The following is a 23,571-nucleotide window of genomic DNA, read 5'->3' on the forward strand; positions in this document are numbered from 1 at the left end:
TTCATTGACCCTAGTTCTGAAATCAGCCCCTGCTTCTCTGAATACCCTCCAGAGCCAGGGTCTCAACACCCTTCCAACCCTGAAATCTACACACTTTTGACTAGAATTGAACACTCTTCTCGCCGGGATCCAACACATTTTTGCACCTGGGATGAACTTTCTCCTGACCCTGGGATAGAACACCCTCCTGACTGGTACACCACCCTCTCAACCCTGTGGTAGAATAAATTCCCAGTACAGAATTTGGGCACCCATGCTCCTGGCCATATGTCCACACAGGGTCCTCCCACCGGAAGCCCACCAGAAACACCCTGGATCTGCACCATGCTAGGATTTGTAATTTCTACAGGGATTAACCCAACAAGTGGTTCCTGCTGTAAACCAAGTCTGCTGAGAATGCTGGATGACTGAAAAAAGAGATTCTCAGGGATGCTCCAGATAAAGAAAGTCTTTCTTGATAGTAAAGGAAAATACACATGAGGAACCAGTTACAGTCACCTACAGAGATAGTCTCTGGGTGCTACCTTGAGGCCCTGCTCCCACACCTTGCCATGGATTTTGGAGGGCACCCTCCCCCGGGACTGGGTCCGGGCATGCCCAGGAACTGAGTAGTCTGGGATCACTAGGTCACAGGTGTGTCAGAGAAGCTTTACTCTTGGGCTTACAGGCCTGCAGGTGTCTTCAATAGAAGCTGCATGGTTTCCCTTTATTTCCCTTTGATGAGAGCAGGAGAGGACATGCTATTCAAGTTTCCTCCACAAGCCTAAGAAAGTCTCTGTCGCAAAGGGGACATGGAAACAGAAAATCAACCTCAGAAAAGACACCAATGTCTAAGACCCCCTGTCTGTATTTTGTCTGTAATGACACAGACACTGTGCCAGAATAGAGAGACTGGATATGATGCTGTGTGACCACAAACAACACCATTTCCCATGACAAAAAGGGTGATGATCAAAATCATGGGGGATAGTAACCATAATCAAAATGGTGCAAGCATATCCTGAACATTCCCAAACAAATGCAGTCCAGCTGGGGGAGCCAGAGGTTCTGCAGGTCTGGAGGCAATCTGTCCTACCCAACTCACCTTGCTTCTCAGTGAAATGAGGTTTGATGAAAAACCACTGCTATCAAAATGGCCAGAAATGCTCAAAAAACAAACACCAAGCACCACATATATTTCGTAGAATTTTATTAAAAATGAAATGGACTTGTAAACACAACTTTATAAGGACATTTCAAAAACTAAAGGTACAAAGTCAGCAGAAGGGGCCCCGTCCTGCTTTCCACTGAAAAACTTCACCCAGTGGACAGTCTCAACTCAGACAGGCACTGCTTCAAATCTACAGTGCTGTCCCCAGGCCTGTGCCCAGTGTCTCCAAAGTGAGGCAGGTGCCAACTTCACACAAATTCATTACCTAGCTTACTATTTACAGTACAGTGCAAAAGCTACTGTTCCAAACTGATATAATTTCCTATGCATCAATTTAAATTTACAAAATTAACATCACATAATACAAAATACCATTAGCAATATCACCTAAGGTACAGGAGTTAATAAATTCTTTCGGAAATATCTCAACCCACATGATTAAAAAGTGTAGTATTTACATGTGTGTGTCCCCAAACATGACTTGGTTTCCACCAGTTGTCCACACAGCACAGCAGGGGAGTGATTCCCCAGAAACACCTGATCCTGGTGACCCCTCCCTGGTTCAACAGTCACCTCCAGGTCATGCAGGGTGGAGGAGAGATCTCAGATACCGGCATCTCACTGGACATCACTGCCTTCAAAGTACAAAAAGGCCTGCAGGTCCTCATACCGGACACTCCAAGGGATTCAGGCACAGGGTCCCTCTGACATCCCTGGGGAGGAAGGGCTCTCAGCAGCAGGGGCAGGCTCCTCAGCAGGCAGCCCTGAGGGAGTGGTCAGGACCCTGGAGCTCCACTGGCCTCTCTTTAACCTTATCAAGACCATTCTGAGGGGCTGGTGGGACTTCTGGGGGCCCGGAGGGTGCTGGGACACAAGGCAGATATAGACAGTGCTGAGAAGAGGTCCCTTGGGTGGAGGCTGCATGTCAACACTTTGTCCCTGGGCAGATGTCTTCCTGGGAGCCTGAGGTGACAGTGTAAGTGTGAGCACAGGAGCACTTGCTGGAGGAAGGCCTGGCTGGACACATTCTGGGTCTGCCCTCTGGGTGCTCTTCTTGGGGGGAAGGCAGGGGCCAAGTCTGTGCTTATTTGGGGGGTTCTGCTAGGTCTTCACAGGGCTCTGTGCAGCCCTCTTGCCAGGTGCCTTGAAGCTGTCTATGGAGTCCTGGCCAGAACTATGAGCAGAAGCCTGTCCCATGCTTGGTGAGTTGTTGCCTGGGTGCTTGGTCTGTGCCTGAGGGTTGAGGTCATGACCTGGACTATGTGGGTTGAAGCCAGGACCCTGGACAAAGCCTGTGCTTGTTGGGTAATGGCTGTCACTGACAGGCACTCCCTGTCTGTTACTTAGGACCAGTGATGAGGTGTTCCTCTCTGCTCTGTGAATGGGAGACGCTGTGGATGTCTCATCAGATTTCCTGAAAGGGCTCCTAGTGGTGAGACCAGGGCCTCCCACACCTCTCCTCTGGGTCGTGTGGACTGGCTTAGGCTGGGTTGGGTGCTGGAGGCAAAGACAAAAAGAGATTACATGTTAGATTTTCTCTCCATCAAGGACAAAATAAGAGCAAACAAAATAGGAGAATGAAGATCTTACAATGAGACATGCACAGAAATTGCTGTGCCCACAGTCAGGGTACAGATGAGGAGGTTGCTGACCTCAGCGCTGGTCACTGAGACAGAAGTCACAAAGTCCCCTCCTGTTGCAGACCCTGTCCAGCAGAGTCTGCCTGTTGTGGTTGACGATGAGAATCATTCACAGGTGACAACAACCCTGTGTGGAAAAAGGGAACAGGCACGACGACTCTCTCAAGGGGAGAGTGCCTATGGTGCCTCGGCCACTCCCTCAAGAGGGGAGCACCCTGACCCTTGCCTAGACAGGCTTTTATTGTTTTCCTGGGGTCTTACATCATAGAAAGATTTACTGTCGATCACACAGAACATTATTGTCTACATTCTAGGTACAATCAAGGAAATAAAAATAGCATGCAGAGAGAGGGGGATAGCAATGAGCTCATTAGCTCTGTCCTTGGGAGAACTTTACAGGTTTGGAAGTTACCTTGAGGATAAACAATATACATTTGTTGCTTTAGACCAGGGTGAGGGAGTTTTAGCAAGAGCAAGCCATAACAGTCTGTAAGTATTTTCTAGGCCTTATTCCTACATGAAAACTCAGTATGAAGATCTGGCTCCTGCCTACAATTTCGAATCTGTAGGTTTTCCATACAGAGCTGAGTCGCACTTGCCAGGCCAAGACAAACTGGTCCCCTACACCCTCTCTACCAATCCTGACAGCAGTAAAACACAATTCTTACAAGTGTCTCCTGTTAGTGAAGGGAAATGCGGTAGGAGGTACTTATTCTTCAGACAGGACCCGGCTACCGGACCTCAAAAGGTGATCCAGAGAATAGATGAGAACACCTGGTTAAGAGGCAGGGTGGCCGGGTGAGAGTTATGTCTATTGCGGGGACTACCACAGACACCTGGCATCTTTGGGCGCGGTCACAAGATGGAGCCCCAAGCAGCTGGGGGAAATCCCGCCACTTCTGCAGTGACACCAGAGGATACCGCAGGGTGGGGCCAGTGTTCCAGGGCTTTGACCAGGGTTACCGCAGGAGCAGGTAAATCGATAGTAAAGATAAGGTAAATGCGCGGGACACCCAGAGTTCAAACACATGCAGATGATGAGACGCAGCCACTGCCCTTGTGCCCACACCATTGAGAACTGCAGACACCCACCTGTGTGAACGCCAATGGGGGCCAGGGGTGGCCAGCTACTTTGGAGGACGGGAATGTCAGGGGAATAAAAAAGAAAGTGACTGAAAGGGGAGATTTATGATTCCCTTCCTCAATGTGTCTTAATAGATGCAATACCAGTGCCTCAAACTACCCACGACCAGGGGACAGGTGCAAGAAAGGTGGGAAGAATCACTTGCCAACCTCACTTGCCAACCAATGGGAGCAGCTGCCAAGCAAGCAGGTCCCAGCGCATTCCCTTCCATCCATAGGAAGACATCGTGACAGGCAGGGACAGGGAGCTCCCCATGTCCACCTGGGGACCATTTACACATGGCCAGGGACTGGAGTGGCAAGGCAAAATGCAAAACTAGCCAGTCCAAAAAAACAAATCGTGGGCTCCTGCACCGTGTCTTTCCATGCTCAGCCCTGTGGAGAGAGGGCAAGGACACCAGCAGCAACAGGGGACAGACAGGGTCTGCGGGGAGGGTGGAGTCCATGCTAGTCCTCAGACCGTGAGGGGCAGATGCCACCCAGGCGGCCAGGAGATGGTGAAGGCGATGGGGCCCCACGGTGAGGCGGGCTCCATGACGTTGGACTCTGTGCTCAGAGTGCCGCTCAATGTCCTATCTCCCTGAGCCCACCGCAGTCGATGGTCCATGCAGAAGCAGACAGACGGTAGACCCTGCAGCTATTTGTCTTACAAGAGGTGCAACTTACGAGCAGGAAGCACGTGCCTCCCAGATCTCACAGAAGGTTGCAAAGGGTGGAGGGCGAAGCACAGAGCATCCCTCTGCATCCTGCCTTGCCCCTGGGGGTTATGCTAATGTGATGGGCGACTCCCGCATTCCTCAAAGGGATTAAGCCAATGTGATTGATAGCTCTGTGTTCTAGTGTGATCTGCAGCCGGCCTATAAGACCAGGCTGAGCGGAACTGGCCCTAGTATCCCCCATGGACCTGCCTTGCCCCAGGGGTTATGCTAATGTGATGGGCAGCTATCACATTCCTCGAAGGGATTATGGCAAAGTGATTGATAGCTCTGTGTTCTCCCGAGACCTGCAGCCCGCATATAAGACGAGGGGTACTGGAACCTGCTGCAGTATCCTGTCAACTCAGAGAAGGTGCACTGCATGCAGTGGAGCAGGTAGAGCACCCGAGGTACTGAGACTCCGATGGTGGACAAAGCACCTAGCCAACTTCAGGTGGGTTTCCTTTCATCATCGCCCTTGGACTGTCCCTCTGAGAAATGGGACACTAGCAACTAGGAATGGTGAGCTTTAGGCAATGGGGTAAGGGTTCTTCCTTTTCATGGTAAATCTGAGAAGAGGATGAAAATATTAAGTTGTCAATCCTAATAGTTAATCCAAGTGTCTGTATCCAAGGTAGTGGACCCAGCACAGTGATCTGTGACAGCTGGCGGTGAGCTGTTATACAAATCGCGTGTCCCCAGCCATAACTGACAAGTTAGGACATAGTTGAAACACAATAGCCTTGGCTGGTGTGGCTCAGTGGACTGAGCATGGGCTGTGAGCCACAGGGTCATTTTTTGAATTCTCATTCCGGGCACATTTCTGGGTTGCAGGCACTGTCCCCAACAGAGACATGTGAGAGGCAACCACACGTTGATGTTTCTCACCCTTTGTTTCTTCCTTCCTTCTATTTTTTCTAAAAATAAATAAAATCCTTTAAAAAACATACATTCATTTCATCTTTTTCAGAAATTCCTTATCAATAGTTAATGGAGGGCAAATTTACTTATGTAAAATAACAATTAATTCAGAGGTGAGGTTTTCAGACTGGCAGAGAATAAAATATTTATACTTTGGTGAATTTGCATTTGGGATAATGCCTCCTCTTCTGTCGGATGGGAAATTCAAATTTCCCAGAAGACAGAATCTTTAATCTGCTTTTCTGACATGTGAGGCACATGACCCAGTGCACCCCTGATGCTGGTGTGAATGTGGAGATACTGACTCTCTGTCCTGGTAGGGTGCAGGGGACACAACTAACCAAAGTTTCTTAGATCATTCATCACATTTCAACAGGTGAGCCTCAGGCAGGAGTCCTGCCTTTGCAATAGAGAGGTTTTTTTTTTAAGTCAGGAGCTAGGGGTAGACAGTCAGCTTAGAGCCCAGACTTGGGGGTGGAAATTCAGCTTAGCACCCTGCTTTGTGGGGTAAGCAGTCAGGTTTGAATCCTGCCTTGGGGTTTGTTACTCAGAGGAGGGAGACCAGTGGTCTCAGTACAAGGCGTCACAGAGCCTGACAGGTTGCTTTTCTGAGTGATCATGAGGTACCTCTATGCCCACTTGGGGCAAAATCTGCTTGAGGAGCTTTTCTCTCTGAGAGATTTTTAAAAGATTTCTTTATATTTTTCCTCAGGAGGACCTCACATTTATAGCTGAGCAAAAGTGAGGCAAAGCCTCCGGATGGTGTGATAGATGGAGGGTCGTCACCCCCAGGACAGGCCCCGCCAACCCCTGAGGGCCCAGAAAGGGCAGAAGCAGCCAAGGGCTTTAGTGGCTCTCAGGGCTCCCCCAGCGGAGGAGGAGGATCCCAGGGTGAGTAGGGGCTTGGTGCTGTCGGGATTCTGGGGGTGCCAGGTGCTAGAGACAAGGAGTTTGGACATGGTATGTTCTGTGCCCCAATTTCATGGGTCCTTCCCCATTTAAGGGACACCTGCTGGGGTGATATTCACCAGGCAGTTTTGTCTCTTGATTTCACGGCTGCAAACTCATTTCCTAGTTAGGGTCCTTGCAGCCTGTTTTTTGTCCTAATGATATCATTTGGATTAACTGTGCCTGCTTAGATATGAAACTGTTTCTCCTGCATTCTTCTCACTAACTTGGGGTGTGGAAACCCCCATAATATCTCCAATAACAGGCACCTGGTGAGCCCTAGGCATTGGCCCCAGTCCCTAACCCATATTTACAGTCTATCAGTCACTTGTCTTAATCCCTGTTCAAATGTGCCTGTTTGGGCTGACTCACTGTTCCAATTCTCCCCCCTCAGGTAAAATGCAAAGACTGTGGGGCATTTGGGCACAAGGCAAGGAGCACCCGGTGTCCCATGAAGCGCTGGGATGGTGCCCTAGCCCCTCAGCCCCTGGGCTCCCAGAGGATGAAGGAGAACCGACAAGTGTGCTCGCCTCGGGACACTGGGAATGAAGGATCCACAGCTAGGCTTCCTGGGCAAATGGAGCAGAGTTTCAGGTGAGCACTGTAGAAATTGGAGCCAAACCTTGAAGGAAATTCATGGGGCTGGGGCCCTTATCTCTCCATGATCTGCATTACCATCTCTAAGCAAGGATGGGGACAGAGAGAGAAGGAGACCCCTGTCTCCAGGGTAATATTTAGGTGGTCATTCTCCTGCTGGGGGAACACTAGTGCGGTGGAGGCCAGTGAGAGGGGTGAGATCAGCTGGGATTCCTAGGACATGCAGAGAGGCCATGGTGTAAAATGAACATCCTTTAAGCACAAGTCTGCAAGGGCCCCTCAGCAAACAAGCAGGTCATGTCTGAAGGGATGGGAGCGCCCGTGTGGTAAAGGCATCTGGCCCCAGTCTGGGTCTCACATGGGAACAGGGTCAGGGCCTGGGCCACAGAAAGCTTTGTCTCCATTGAGGACAAAGACTAGAGTGACTTTCACTCACCACATTGTGTCCTGCAGCCAAGAAGACCAGCAGAGACAGGCTCTGCTCCAGAGATTTCCCAGAAGACCCCTGGTGAGGCTGCCGCCACCCCAGAAAAGTCAGACAGAACCCTGTGACTATGTGAGGGTGAGTGTCCCTGGTGTCCTGGCCCTTCTAATTCTCTGGGTGAATCCCTCTCCCCTCAGTGTGTTTCTCTGGGAGGGAATTTTGGGACTTCTAATGGGAACTCGCTTTTTACTGGAGGATATTTTCCTAATGTCACCTTCCAGGGTGCCTCTGATTGTGCCTTGCACTTACATATGTGCAGACGATGCGCTGCTGGTGGGTGAGGACATGACCTCACTGGATGTTTGCAGGAGATGGGATCTTTTAGGGGGAACTGGCATGTTGAAATTGGAAACCCTACACCCATTTGATCTCCCAAGCTCATTAACTGTCAAACTGCCTTCATACAATCTCAGTTGTTTCCATTTCCTGAATGAGAAAAGCACAGGGATATTTCGATACCCTAACAGCAGACACATGTAGGAATTTTGTGTTTTGTCTGCTGTCAGGTTTGGTAGAGAGGGAACTTTTTGACGTCTGTCACTCTGACCAGCACTGAGGTCAGCGACCTCTTCATCTGGGGGCACAGCAATTTCTCTTCATGTCTTGTTGTAAGAACTGTTCATTCTACTTTGTTTACTCTTATTTTGTCTTTGATGGAGAGGGAACACTAATGTTTAATATGATATTGTCTTTTACTCCAGCACTCACACCGGCCTATGCCAGTTCACACGACCCAGAGAAGAGGTGTGGGAGGCCCTGGTTTCAACACTAGGACCTCAGACAGAAAACCTCATGAGACATCCACAGTGTCTCCTATCCACAGAGCTGAGAGGAACACCTTCTCACCACTGATGCTAAGTAAGGGACAGGAAGTTCCTGTCAGCGACAGCCATCACCCAGGAGGCACAGGCTTTGTCCAGGGTCCTGGCTTCAACCCACATAGTCCAGGTCATGGCCTCATTCCTCAGGCACAGGCCAAAAACCCTAGCATTGAGTCACCAAGCATGGGACAGGCTGCTGCCCACAGTTCTGGACAGGACTCCAAAGTCAGCCTCGAGGCACCTGGCAAGAGGGCTGCGCAGAACCCTGTGCAGACCGGCCAGAATGAACGAAAGAAGGCCAGACTCGGCTCCCCACTGTCTTCCCAGGAAAGCAACCTGAGGGCAGACCTGGTATGTGTCCATCCCGGTCTTCCTCCAGCAAGTGCTCCAGCACTCAGACCTGCACTAGCACCTCAGGCTCCCAGGAAGACACCTGCCCAGGGTCAAAGTGTTCACCTGAAGCCTCCACCTAAGGGACCTCTCCTGGCCACTGTCCATGCCTGTCTTGTGTCCCAGCACCTTTTGCTCCCCCAGACCCGCCACCAGCCCCTCAGAATGGTCTTGAGGAAGTTAAAGAGAGGCCAGTGGAGCTCCAGACTCCTGACCACTCCCTCAGGGCTGCCTGCTGAGGAGCCTGCCCCTGCTGCTGAGAGCCCTTCCTCCCCAGTGATGTCAGAGGGACCCTGTGCCTGCGTTCCTTCAAGTGTCCTCTACCAGGACCTACAGGTCTCCTCCTCCTCTGAAGACAGCGAGGACATGCAGGTCTGCTCCTCCTCCAAGGAAAGTGATTGACAGTGAGATGGCCCTGTCTGCAAGACCTGTCCTCCACACTGGGTGACCTGGGGTTACTGTGGAAGTAGGGAGGGGAAGTCACTGAGAGCCACTGTTTCTGGGGAACCGGCCACTCCCCTGCTTTGCTCTGTGGACAACTGGTGGGAATACATCCTGTTTGGGGACACAAAGGTGTAAATACTACCACTTTTATCATGTGAGTTAAGTGATATTTCTAAAAGTATTTGTTATTAGGTCCTGTTAATTAGGTGATATTGCTAATGGTATGTTTTATTATGTGATGTTAATTTTGTAAATTTAAATTGATGCATAAGAAGTTAAGTCAGTTTGGAATAGTAGCTTTTACACTGTACAGTAAATAAGAAGCTGGGTAATGAATTTATGTGAGGTTGGCACCTGCCTCACCTTGGACACACTGGGCACAGGCCTGGGGACAGCACTGCAGGTTCGAGGCAGTGACTGAGGGGAGACTGTCCACTGGGTGGAGTTTTTCAGTGGAAAGCAGGACGGGGCCCCTTCTGCTGACTTTGTACCTTTAGTTTTGGAGATGTCCTTATAAAGTTGTGTTTACAAGTCTCTTTCATTTTAATAAATTTCTGCCAAACATTGGTTATAGTTGGCCTCAATATTTGAGCATTTCCGGTCATTTCAAAAGCAGTGGTTTTTTCTCAAAGCTCATTTCACCAAGAAACATGGTTAGTCTGGTAGGACAGATTGCCTCTTAGACCTGCAGAACCTCCAGCTCACCCAGCTGGACAGTGTCAGTTTGCAAATATCCAAGACATGCTCTCCTGAGTCTGATGTAGCTTGAAATGAGGTTTTCTTGTACACAGGGTGAGAGTGCTTTGGGCCTACATTCGACTCGGGCAGTTTTCATAGACACTCATTCCTGACTCTCACTCTGAGTAATTCTAACTTTCTATGTGTGCCTTAAGGTGAAGCACTGGGCATTTGGAGGCTCCCCTGATGGTGGTAGTGGGCAGCTGTATTTGAGAACCACTAGAGTTGAGGGTCAAATTATCTCCTGAGTCAAGCTCCCTCCATTCTCTACTTCAGGACAAGTTCAGACTAGGTCAAAGTCAACACTATGGCCCAGTAGAAATAATTTTCTTAGAAAGAGCACATGACTGCTCCTTCCTCCCGCCCTGGAGGAAGCAATTCCTGGTGCAATCCTGGGACTGTGAGTTCCCATCACAGTGCATCCGGTGCATTGCCCTGCACTTAGCAGACTTTGCCCAATCATTTACTCGCCTGCAGTACGTAGGGACCATCACTCTTAGAATTCTCATTGTTTATGGCACTCTGATGGTCTTTTTGGCCATGGTTACTATCTCCCATGATTTTGATCATCATTCTTTTTGTCATGAGATATTGTAGTGTGTGGCGTCACACAGCAATACATCCAGTCTCTCTCTTCTTGCAGAGTGTCAGTGTCATCACAGACAAAATACACACAGCGGGTCTTAGATATTGTTCGCCATGGTGTCCTTCCCGAGGATGAGTTTCCAATTTTCCCGTGTCCCCTTCACCGCAGGGACTTTCTTAGGCTTCATGAGGAGACTTGAGTAGCATGTTCTCTCCTTGTCTCAGCAAGGGGAAACACTCTTGGATCTCCATGAAAGACACGTGGATACCCGTGAGCCATAGAGTAAACCCCTGGGACACACCTGTCCAATGCACCTTTGGCGGTTCTGGGTCCGGTTCTCATTGTCAATCAACTTGCGGAACAGTGTGGAGCAGCAGAAGCGCACAATCCCAGCACCTGCGGGACTCACAGGCCGAGCTTGGAAACGCTAAGTGTCTTCGGACTTGTGTTCAAGTTGTTGCCACGGAAACTCCCCTCCATTCAGTACTTGCGGCTCCACAAAAAGTTTTTCCTTGAAACGTATTAACCACTGAACGTGGAACAGCCCCCAAGAGCCTAGGACACCCTGGCCAATCGGGAGAGAAACAGGGAGACTCAAGCGAGGAGGGCGGAAGTGCAGACCGGAGAGGCGGGGCTGCAGGATGTTGACCGCGAGGCACCGCCCACCGCGAGCCCCAAGTTCCGGTCGCGGGCCGCTCAGCCGGAGCTTCCGGGTCCGCGCCCCAGAGCTCTGCGCACCCCGCTGAACTGGAAACGGAGTCCCCGTATCCCCAGTTCCTGTCCAGCGTGTGGGTTCCAGTGTTCGGTTTCAGAGCAGCAGTTTTCCGGCCTCACCGCCCTCCGCACCCGCCCACCCCGCTTCTGCAATGAGTCGGTGGGGAGACCAACGCAGCGACCGCCACCCGCGCGCGCGGTGTCCTGTTCGCGGGACTTCGTGTTGCCACCCCAGGCCCCCAGGTGCCTGTTCGGCGTTGGGTTCTGTGCTCCCCATCGACGCCAACTTAACCTCATGCAGAGGCGCCCTTGGACTCCGGCTTTCTGCCCTGTTCCTGCCTGGGAGTCTCCTCTTTGCTGCCGACGCTAGGACGAGCCCCCTGGGGAAGGCTGTGCAGATCCCCTCTCTCCCCTGGTTTGCAGCGCAGGTTCTCCCGACATCCCAGCTGTCTCTTGAGATCCCCCATCCCTCACTGGACGGACACGGGAAGAAGTGTGTAAAGGGATCCCTCCATAGTCACCTAGGTAAATCTGATCGCCTTCATGAAACAGAGACTATGTGTTGCTGTTAAGCAGCGATTTGCAGCCTTTTTCATTTCATGGCATGCATAGAGAGACTACTAAAATTCTGCAGCACATCAAATATACATATACGTTTTTTGTAATTTGACAGAGATAGCCATAATTTTGATTTATATACTATTACAAATAATAATAATACTTACGCACCCTTATTGTTTCAAAGTGACTTTTTAAAAACCAGGTAACTAGACCAGTATACAAGGATTTCTGGTACCATGAATGCACCATGAGATGCCACCTTATTATGGACAAGACCACTAAGATGCAACTCCATAGTGTGTGCTATATGTTCATGCTTCCAGACGGGGCATTCACATCAGGTGGTGATGGTTGTGTTGGCTATTGCCATTTGTTTTACTTGAAAATCTAAGGGAGAAGATATTAATGCCCCTCACTGAATAGTAAAGTGTGGAATGTTGTAAAAATTCTCATGGCACACCAGTTGAAACTTGCTGGTGTATGGCATCAGTAAAATTAATTCCTAACAAGAAGTGCTGTTGGAAGATCAAGAAGTGGGTGCAATTCATGGGCACATGGTCCCTCTGACATCCCTGAGAAGGGAGGGAGGACTCTGAGCAGGAGGGGCCAGATCCTCAGCAGGCAGCACTGAGGGACCCATCAGGAATCTGGAGCTCCCCTGGCCTCTGTTGAACTTCGTGAAAACTGGGAATACCATAGCCTGTTTAAATGCTAGGAGAATGGATCAGATTGAGAGAGTCATTTAAGGTAAAGTGTATACATGTTAAATTATGACATAAAATTTATAATATAGCAGGAAGGAATCAGAACCAAACTTAAAAGAACAAGTAAATTACTTAGCTGAGAGCAAAGGTAATTTATTTCCTTTTGCGAGGGAGATGGCATAGCCAATGAACGACAGTGCAGAAATATGTGAAATCGAGTGTTTGAAAGTACCTATGTGCAATGTGACCTCTTACCCAGGTGAAATAGTTTATCAACCACGTAGTGAAAATGAGAGAAAAGAGCAGCGTGTGGAGAATGAATGTAAATGGCAAAGCTCTGAAATGCCCTCTAGTGAGCATTTGAGAACCATCTGACCTTGACCTGCCTGACCTAGTAGGGTTGCCAGGGAGTTTTTAAGAAGTGTGTCCGCAGATGCAATGGCCTGCATACTATGTCTCTGGTTTAGTGATTTTTCTCTTGGGAACCAAGAAATTTAGGGCAGAAGAGCCTCCCTCCTCAATCATAAGAACTTCTTTCACAGGTATAAACCAATGTGGATGACATAGAAGTAAAATTAGTTATTGTATTTTACCAACTAGTAATGTTTTTATCTCCCCACTACCCAAGAAATGAAGTATAAAGTCATCTTCTCAGTTTTTGCACAGTTAATAAATTCTTAACATGGATTTGAAAGTTCTATGTGGTCAGTGCCCTCACACTCAAATTCTCCATCCCAGGAATGTATCTTAGATGTCACATCGTTATTGGTTTTTTAGATTTTTTTCACATTTTATTTTATGTTTAAGTCTACATTTCCTACAGAAAATTGCACCCCATGTCTACAGAAACCAATTGTGGCTGATGCTCTGCTTCAGTTCCGAGACAAGTAATATTTCCTATAAACGGAGAGTATTCAGAAAGACCTATAAGCAAATAAAGGAAATAATCTGTTTTCCTATCACATCCTCACAATGTCTTTATCATCTTTTCTTTCTAAGCTCTAACTTTGCTTGAGGGTTCTAATATCCTATTAGTCTGGAGAATGCAATCCAACTGAATAGGGTGTAGCACACAGATAGAAACTGAATTGAAGTTAATACGTGTCAATGCAATCAGGGTGTGTCCTAGGAATGTAGCCATATGTAGATTTAGTAACTGTCTTCTCAGGATAAAAGTCAGTCGAACAGGATCAATTTCTTTGCCCCCCTAGAGAAGAAGCTGAACATACCAGGGTTTCAGAAGAAGAGGAATTGGCTTCTGTGTCCAGCTGGCCTCAGCACACATTTGGCGTCACCACCTCCTCCAGTTTAGGGTTCTGGTGAGTTCTCCAAATGCTAAGACATGAGCTGACTCATCCCCTTAAAATGATACAAGTCATGTCAAAGCTGCCCATGATCTTTCAATTTTATTACATAAATATGCATGCCATCCCCCTCCTTTCTGATAATTTGACTATTTGTGTTTATTTCCTATTCTTGCCTTGAATCTATTTTCAATTTTAACTACTTACCCTAATCCTAGATCTTACTGTCCAACACAGTAACTGCCAATTTCATGGGACTATAAATTTTAAACTACTTAAGTGTAATAGCTGAACTTCACATCCTCGATAGCACTAGCCCAGTGCCTTACTTGGAATTCCAGTGTTCTGTATTCATAATTCCAGCAGAGACTGGATTGTTCAATGCAGAGAGCATGCCCTTTAGCTTGCAAAGTTTATTTGGCACCTTGATCTATGTCTTATGTTTTTATTTATTTATTATGGATCTATATGCTTCATTTTTGTTGTTTCTGTGAACTAACTTCCTTTCATGTGTTTTATCAAGGGATACTCTTCATTTTATTTCACAAATGCCTTGAGATGGGTTGTTATATTTATTTTAATCATTAAAATATTAACATATATTTAAGGCAAGTGATTTCTGTTAAGGTTGTTCAGCTTTATTCCATTTCTACTGCTGCATAAGCTAACTATTTCAATGCAATTTTTCATAATGTATTTTTTAAAATTCTGCCAACATTATGGAAAAGACAATTTTTACCCACTAATTTTCAGTTGACAGATTATGCCTTCTACGGTTGTCATTATGTTCTGGTGTTGGTCATTGGTTTATAAGACTGCTGCATATTCCTCTTTTAAAAAAGCAATTTTCCTCCATCTTGGAGCACAAACCTCTTGTGTGCAGGGTCTACCGTGCACTTTAAAAATAGATCTTGTGTTTCAGGTTATGGTGCTTCCATAGACAAAATTCTAGAATAATTGTAAACCTAACTCTAATTTCCACATTCTTGAGTTGCATTGGGTGTATTGGATGCTTAAAGTCACAAAAGATTGAGCTTTCATTTGTAATCTTGGCTGAGATGATATATTTTTCCACTTTAAGTATTAATTGAGAGTCCATTGGTTTGGGTTTCTCTGGTTTGTCTTTGCCTTTATTGCTGAGCACTTGTAAACGGTAAGAGGCAGGATGCAACACTATTTCAGGTGTGTCAGTTGCTCAACCCTAGCACCTGGAATAGTGTGTAGCCATTTTCAGTGTGGAATAAATTGTGTGACTGGGTGTGGACTTGCCAGAATCTAAGAAAGATCAGGTCCTATGGAGTTCCTTTTGTGAGTAGGTCTCGCTGAAGCTGTGACCACCTTCCCTGCCTTCTATACTGGTACAGACGCAGCTCACGGTGCCTACAAACATTATTGACTTTGACCATAAGGGCCATCCTATTGCATGTGCTAGGGGTACCCTAGATTTCAAACAGGACTGAATGACAGATTCCCAACATTCTACAGAAGAAAACATTCAAGGGTAAAAAATAACATTTCATTTCATCTGAATTTGCCTTGAAGTCAAAACTAAGCAGAAACCTATGGCCAATTCTGGATTAGTTTTCCAAACCCTTCTCTCCTTGTAATCCAATCACTAACTAAATCCATTTATTGTGTGCCCTCAGGAACACAATAAATGGCATTTTCCCAATACTAAATGCATTTTTACAGGTAGAACATCCTGCATTCCTCTGGGGTGACTCTTTCATATCTGATTGAAACTGATAACTGGTGTTTTGGTTTGATTGGGAAAATATTTGAGAAAAGATTTCTTCAGAGGAGATTATTATTTCAAGATAAAAAATGAGATCAATTGACTGTGAATATATAGAGTTGTTTCTGCTAAAAGAGAATTGCAGGACTTTCGGCCATGATGGAGGTGTAGGTAGATACACTGTGCCTCCTCGCACAACTGAAAAAATGATAACAACAAATTAAAAAACAAAAAACCAACAGAACTCACAGGAAATAGAACTGTATGTAATTTGACAAACAAGGAGTTAGAGAAGAAACACACATCCAGACCGGTAAGAGGGGCAAAGATGGGAACCTTGGGTAGAAATGATGTGTTGCAAGGCAGAACCTGGTGGGCCAGGCAGTCCTACATTTTCATGCAGAGAAACCGGGAGGAACAACTGGGGAGCAATACAGACTGGGCAACCCAGGGTTCCAGCACATGGCAATAGAGTCTCAAATCCTCTGACTGAAAAAAAACCTGTGGGGGTTGATATGGTGGGAGAAACTCTCAGCCTCACATGAGAGTTTGTGGAGAGACCCACAGATTCCTAGAACATACACAAATCCAGCCACCAGGGAATCAGCACCAGAAGAGCTCGATGGCATGTGGGTAGTGGAGGAAGTGACTGAAAGCCACCTGAGAGCCAAGCAAGTAAGACTGTTCCCTCTCAGACTCCTCCCCCACATACAGTGCCATGATGCAGGAATGTGGGTTATGACACCTTGGTCAATGTGTGTTGAAACGAGGATGTGTGGCTTAAACAGGACAATAAAAAGAAGACAAGTTATGCTTGGGAAGTGGGGTCTATACTTTGGAGGGATCCCATGCAGTAGGGAACCTGGACATCAGGAGTAGTTTTGTGAAAATGTAAGGAGACATTGTTTTAACAGTGCATTTCTTCTGATCACTTCCCTTAGAGGTACGCTTCCAAGTAAGACCGAGCTGTGCTGTGTCACCCTAAAAGAGTTTGAGCACAGGATCCAGACCGAGTAATATTCCACAACAGCTATTCCATTTTCTACTTATAAAACTTTGTCATATTGCTAAAGTTTTGGAACCTCTGTTTCTGTCATGTCTAAATTGATCAAAAACTATCATCAGCTTGTATATTGTGGAAATTAATAAACAAATATATGTAAAGCTGTAACTACACAGTCACATTTAATCCACATTTAACTTTTTCCCCACTGGAGCTCAGGTACAAATGGGTGAATGAATTATTCTTTCTTTATGATGCATTTTCATTACTTGCCCATAAAACATACTTAATTATTGATATGTTAGAGAAGAAATTATAGTTCATAAGTACTTTCTCACACATGTACATATATCTATATATTTTCCTATACATATGTATATATGCAATTGAAAAGGAACATTGTATCTAATGAAGATAAATAGGACTTGATTAAAGGGTTTCAGCTACTACTTGACAAATTACCAGGTGGGCCAACTACATTTCCTCATAAAGTCCAGCCATCCTGTATTCTCTGGGCACCTTTACTGACAGGACTTAGGGCATACATAAAACTTAATATATGACTCATACCTGTTTTTCCTTACTTTCAGATGCTGGGATTCGAAACATTTAACTGGGGTAATGGGTGCATTTGATCCGGACAAATGGAATACAACAGTGAGTGGATGAACTCTACCATCAAAAAGGTTCTTAGTTGTTTGGTATCCAGGCCCATGAGGAACTTGTGAGAGGAAGGGGTGAGGGGTCAAGAGGGCTCCAGGTAGGTTGGGGAACAAATTGAAACATAAAAACACAAAAAGAGATTTTGCACAAAACCCACAAAAAAAAGAGGAAAAATGACACCTGAGAAATTCCACAGTGTTTACTAGCAGGTGGAAACCAAAGTCTACATATAGTGTGAGTCAGGGATTGCTGTATTTAGAAATAAGGAAGGGAATTCAATACTTGTAGATATCACAAGCTCATTAATATAGGAAACTCAGTACTCATCAAGTTCTTAGTTGTAAGATATCTTTATTTTGGTCTTCTTTGTAGCAAGCACAGCTACCCTCCTATTACAATCGACCTGGGAGAGCAGAGACTTCTGCATGTTACTCACAGAGTGCAGCACTCATTTCAGATCATCAGGCTGGAAGCAGGGAACACACCCAGGTGAACACTGGGGCTTTGTGATAGGCACAGCTGAAAGTCAACCACAGACTGCTTCTTTTTCTGTCCCCAGCTTTGCCTGCTTAGTGCTTGGACCATCTGTGAGGGAGAACCCAGAGAAGGACACCTGGAAGCTGGCCTACTGACTGTGAAGTCCCTGGTGAGTAGGGGATGCCACTTCCTTCTGCTGTAATATCACCTTCAGGGCCATTAGATGGGCAAGTTCTTCCTAGTGGCAGGGATGTCCAAGTGCAAGCACAGGGAGTTCAGGCACCTGAGCTCCAAATAAGCTTGCCCACAACTGTGCAACCATGATCCTGAGTCAGGAACTCATTGATAACGGATCTCCCTTCCCAATATCACACAAAATTATGCCAGGCTTCTCTAGGCTTGCTGATTCACAGAAGAGCAAGAGAAGTTTTCTTTCTCTCAGCGAGTCATAGGCTTACTGGCCAATCATTAACACATCAGACGTGTCTTTGTTTGTGGTGCTCTTAGGATGGTGATGATGGAAAATGGCAGAGATGGAGAAGGAGCAGAGCATGACAGGCCAGTGGGGAGGTTGCTGAGTGAGCACGTGTGCATGGGTGATCAGTGTTAGGAGAATCACAGTGAGGTCCACTCAGTGGAGAGGAGCAGGAGAGGGTTAGTAAGGAGAAGGAATCGCATTTTCCCCCATTTTAAATCTCTTCCAATTAGCAGAGGGTACTTGCATTTTTGAACATTTCTAAGTGTAACTGAAGTTATCATTTTCTCTCTTGCCCATCCCATTTTTACCTCGTAGTAAAAAAAAAGCAATATATATGCAGGGAATAGGATTTTCTTAATCGTGCTACATATAAAGGAGAAGGGGTAGAGTAGGTAGAGAAAAAGTTGGGTGCTATGTAAATATTTGAAAAACTGAGTAGACCAAAGGCAATCAAAAGTCTTATTTTATTTTTTTGCACGGAAAGTAGATAAAGCTGCAATGGAAGCAGGGATAGCTGCTGTTTTCGGTCTCAAATAAAGTGGAGCATGGTGGCCTCTTCCCACAGGACAGTCAGCTGAGACTGTCCTTTAGCACAGCCTCTCAGAGGGCTCTGGCCTGTGCTGCTAAAGCCCTCCACCTCTTGTTTGTTATGTTCCCCTGAGTCCTGTAGCTGTAAGATAGACACACGTACTGGTATCACATTCTGCAGACTTGTTCAGTTCTGAGGGATGCTAGAGATACTTCCAAGGTTCTCTGACATTTTAATGATGTATAGAGTAATGTTTTGTGTTTAATGAAGGTTTGCTAGACAAGAATTATTTTGTACATTATACACTGAATCTTTCAACACTCATAACAAGTACTGAAACCAGCTTATAGATGAGGAACTGGAAATTTATCTAGGAAAATAATTTCTGCCAATGGTCATGTTTTGGAAGGACCACATCATGGTCATTGTTTGGTTTGTAATGAATCTATAGGGTTGCTTGAAATTCATGGAAAGGAAATATTTTCTTTGAAATTTTGAAGTGAGTATTTTCTAATCACCTGTCTGGACATTCTAATGACCAGGTTACTGAAAAACCCTCAGGTTGTATTTTGTCATAGTTCAGGTGAGGCATCTTTACACTATATTATCATGGACTCATGTGTGTGTGTTTCTGTGGGTGTGTCAGAAGGGCAGATACCAGCTCAGCACTGACAGTTAAGTGAGTAGAACCCCAAACACAGGTTGATCTGTCTACACATCCAGCTGCCCCTCATTTCCTCAGTGCTGTGGTCTCAGCTTCTTCTGCTCACTGGCAGCAATTGTTCTGTGTGACTGAAATACCCATTTCAGTCACACAGTCTTTTAAGAATCTGTGACCTTCAAGGATGTAGCTTTACTGTTAATTTTCCCATGAACAGTGGGCCCTTCTGGACATGTCCCAAAAGAAGGTCTTTAGAGACGTGATGCTGGAGAGCATCAGTCACCTGGTTTTTGTGGGTGAGTCGTGAAACCTGTGTGAGTGTGCATATGTGTGTATGTGTCCATTCATTCACATATCCAGCAGGGACACAGAGCAGCTGCCACCGTCCCAGCCCTGTTACTGGCCTGAGTCTCTCATGACCCTCATTACTGCTCAGAGGCAAGATGTTTGTTTTACATTGTGTTTTCATCAGCACACCACAATGTCATCTCAACCACAATTTTATAACTTTTGGCTATTCTGTATCCAGTTGTGAGAACAGAACAGGGAAATCAGTGGATACTGTTAATTTGAAAATGATTGATCAAGTATTTTAAAATATTTATTATGTTTTTGTGTAGTTTGAGGCTTAAGAAGAGGGCATTGAAAATAAGATAATTTTGATTATTCTTGTGGAACTTGTGGTGATTCGGTTCTGTTTGAAAATAATATTTGACCCATTCTGGAGGGATTAACATCTCGTGTGGAGAAAACTGGGCATTCTGAGTTCTCTCTTTGAACTTGATCCTGGGCATGAGCACCTAGCAGTCCTCCTTGTTTCTGCCACTGGTCTGCAGTTCTTCCCAGGCTGGTGGAGAAACTGCCATCTTTTCTCTGTTGAAGGTTGATGTGGATCTCAGATCCTAGGGTCCACGGCATTATGGATGAGATGAGACAAATTCACATGGACTACTGAGTCCTGTGGAGGAAAGGGAACAGTATGGCTTTTGTCTCAAGGGGAGAGAGAAGGTGGAAACTCTAGTTTCCACCTCCATCATCCGAGGCCAGCCTCCTGTAGTCCTGTGCCTCCAATCTCCTGCTCTTTTCTGATAAAAATAATGGTATTTGGATTTCAGGTTCTGCCTGAATTCATAATCTCTTCCTGAGAATGTTCAGTTGCTGAGATGTAAAAAGCATCCCTTTATCTCCATATGTCCGAGAAGTGCCCACACCCCAACTGTGAAGGCCCAGGCAGCAGATTAGTCCACAGACCTTGGGGTTGCCCCTAAAAGGCGGAGTTGCAGGCCATGCCCTTCATTTGAAGACCCACTCTGCCGGAGTAAATTCGCTCTGCAGCAAGAGCTGTCAGGTGGGACATCTAGTGAAGATAGTCTCAGGAGCCATGGAGGCTGCCTCTCAGCACCGAGCAGAAGAGGGACCCTACGGGGTCGGAGCTGGGCTTTGGAACCTAGGGAACACATGCTACGTGAATGCTGCCCTGCAGTGCTTGGCCCACACCCCACCGCTGGCCCACTACCTGCTGTCCCAGCGGCACTCGGACACCTGTCTGAAGCCAACATCCTGCGTCATGAGTGCCATGCAAGCTCACGTGACTCAGGCCCTCCTGCATCCTGGAGAAGCAGTCGAGCCCCCCAAGGAGCTGTTTGCTGGCTTCCATAGGCAGCAGCAGGAAGATGCCCACGAGTATCTCATGTTCACCATGGATGCTATGCAGCAAGCCTGTCTGCATGAACTGGGGCAGCTGGACAGGCCCTCTCCTGACACCACCCTGATCCGTCAGATATTCGGAGGCTACTGGAGATCTCAGATCAAGTGTCTCTGCTGCCACAGCGTGTCTAACACCCTGGACCCGTATCTGGACGTTGCCCTGGATATCCAGGGTGCTCAGAGTGTAGTCCAAGCCTTGGAAATGCTGGTGACGCCGGAAATGCTGGATGGTGACAATTGCTATCAGTGTAGCGTTTGCCTGAAGAAGGTCCCTGCCTGCAAGACTTTGACTTTGCACGCGGCCTCCAAGGTCCTTATTCTGTCTTTGAAACGTTTCTCGGCTTTCACAGGCAGCAAAACGGAGAAGGTTGTGCACTATCCTGAGCGCCTGGATGTGCACCAGTACCTGTCTGAGCAGAACACAGGGCCCCTTGTGTATGAGCTCTATGCTGTGCTGGTCCACTCTGGGCGGAATTGTTACAACGGACATTACTTCTGCTACATCAAAGCTGCAGATGGCCAGTGGTTCAAAATGAATGACGCTAAGGTGACCGCCTGTGCCACTTCTACTGCCCTGGGCCAATGTGCCTATGTCCTCTTTTATGTCCAGGAGAGTGAAATGGAAAGAGTCCGTGGGAGTGTGTCTGTGAGCAGGAAACCGGAGGTGCCCTGTGACGGAGCGTAAAGTCCTGGGATCGACCCAGCATGGCACTGAGAGTCACTCCAGTGTCACAGGTCCTGGGTCCCAGTTACCTGTGCAAGAGACTTCAGTCCAATACAGCACCTTAGAGTATTGGGGACGGCTGCAGGAGCCATCCTCACCCAAAGCCAAGTACAACCTCAAGAAAGCAGAATGTGCCCCGCCAGCTAACTCGGTCATGATTCGCCCACCCGTATGCTGGGGTATCATGCCCATGCGTCCTCTGGGACAGGAAAACTGCCCGCCATACAGTGCAGCCAGGGGGAAAGCCAGGGCGCACAAGAAAAAGAAGAAGGGGGCGCGGTCTCTGCAGGAAATCCAGTGATCACCACGGCCCCACGGGAGCTGGACTAGCCTTTAGGATTCTTTTCATGGTGGGCGAAGAGACAAGACTTGGACAGGTTTTTAAGTCCTATGGGTCCAGGATTGCTCCGTGGGGTGGGGGGTGGAATCTTAGGGGTCCTGGGAGGGGCACCGAGGCCACTGGAGGATTAGAAAGGAGGATGTGTATGGACAGTGAGGCACAGATGTCTGTCCCTGCAACTTGAGGCGATGTTCTTGACTGAGAGGGAGGAAATGTCCAGGGACCCAGAGTTGGGGCCCAAGTTCTGAAGGTAAACTGAGGCAGGAAGTCAGGGTCCTGTGGCAGGATTCTGGTGGTTTGATACGGGCAGATGAGTGGAAGAGAGCAGGGAAGGTTTGGGAATGAGAGGGAAGGAAAGGGAAGGGGGGTTCTGGGCTCACAGTGGGGCCTGGACCTGACACCATGGAAGGGGTGGGAAGAGGGGAGGGGGAAGGACAGGGGCACCTGGGGATGGTGTGGCTCAGACATCTGGGTCACCACTGGGAAGGTGACCCTCGCCGTCACCCAGGGAAGATGGAATCTAGCCTTGAGCCGTGAGGAGACAGTAGATCTGATTAGGGGCAAACCAATGCCGAAGATACAAGGGCACTGGGGTGAAGAGGCTGAAAGAAAAGAAGAGACAGGAATTGGGCCAGAGTCCAGAGGACCAGCACAAGGCTGAGGCGGAGGCCCCGGGCAGCAGGCTCCTCTCTGCCAGCTGGGTGGGCAGCAGAGAGGCAGCCGGGACTCAGCGGCAGGTGTGTCTGCCTTTGAGTACAACTTGTCTCTCCGTGGGAAGAACAGCCAGCCCTCTCCCAGAAAAGGTCTACTCAGTGTTCAGTAGCCAAAACTACTGAAATCCTTCCTAAGCAAAGTTATCATAAAGAGTGACGAGGACCCAAAATACTAACCATGACCACAGAGATAAGCAATTTCAATAGGGATGTTTCAGTTAAACTAAACTGCACAGTTGGAAATGGAATTTAACCCCCTCTAAGTCAATGACAATGACGCAGTGAGGTGACTCCTAAGGTCCCTGGACTTTTTCCTAGGATTGCTTCATATCCCACGTTTCAGCACTTTCTTTTATATGCCCTGGTTCATCGTGACCTCCAAACAACTCGCCACCCCTGGCCCTCACTGGCACCCACACAGATGGTGGAGAGCAGTTCTTGATACTGCAGGCACCTGGACTGTGGCTGCGTCTCATCATCTGCATATATTTGTCCTTCAGGTTTCCTCCTCTCTTACCTTACCTTTACTATGGATTTACCTGCCCCCAGGGTAATCAGGGTCCAGGTCCTGGAATGCTGGCCCCGCCCTCTGGGATCCTCACCTGGCACCCACAGAAACAGCTGGGATTTCCCCCAGCTGCCTGGGGTTCCTTCTCGCCACCCAGCCCCCAGCAGCTGTCTGTCAGCGCTGATCCTACGGA

General features: G+C 47.4%; 1 protein-coding gene across 1 annotated transcript; it reads left to right on the forward strand.

Moving 5' to 3' along the window:
* Positions 1–11,275: 11,275 nt before the first annotated feature.
* Positions 11,276–22,514, forward strand: LOC119053911 (ubiquitin carboxyl-terminal hydrolase 17-like protein 6). The gene is given in 5 exon segments (XM_053660065.1): positions 11,276–11,796; positions 13,748–13,855; positions 17,169–17,235; positions 17,801–21,756; positions 21,758–22,514. Coding segments are annotated over 2 exon segments (1,350 nt in total). The 5' UTR covers positions 11,276–11,796; positions 13,748–13,855; positions 17,169–17,235; positions 17,801–20,767; the 3' UTR covers positions 22,119–22,514.
* Positions 22,515–23,571: the final 1,057 nt, after the last annotated feature.

Source organism: Artibeus jamaicensis, unplaced genomic scaffold, assembly GCF_021234435.1.
Source record: "Artibeus jamaicensis isolate MK-2021 breed Jamaican fruit bat unplaced genomic scaffold, CSHL_Jam_final scaffold_833, whole genome shotgun sequence".
Lineage (NCBI taxonomy): Eukaryota > Metazoa > Chordata > Mammalia > Chiroptera > Phyllostomidae > Artibeus > Artibeus jamaicensis.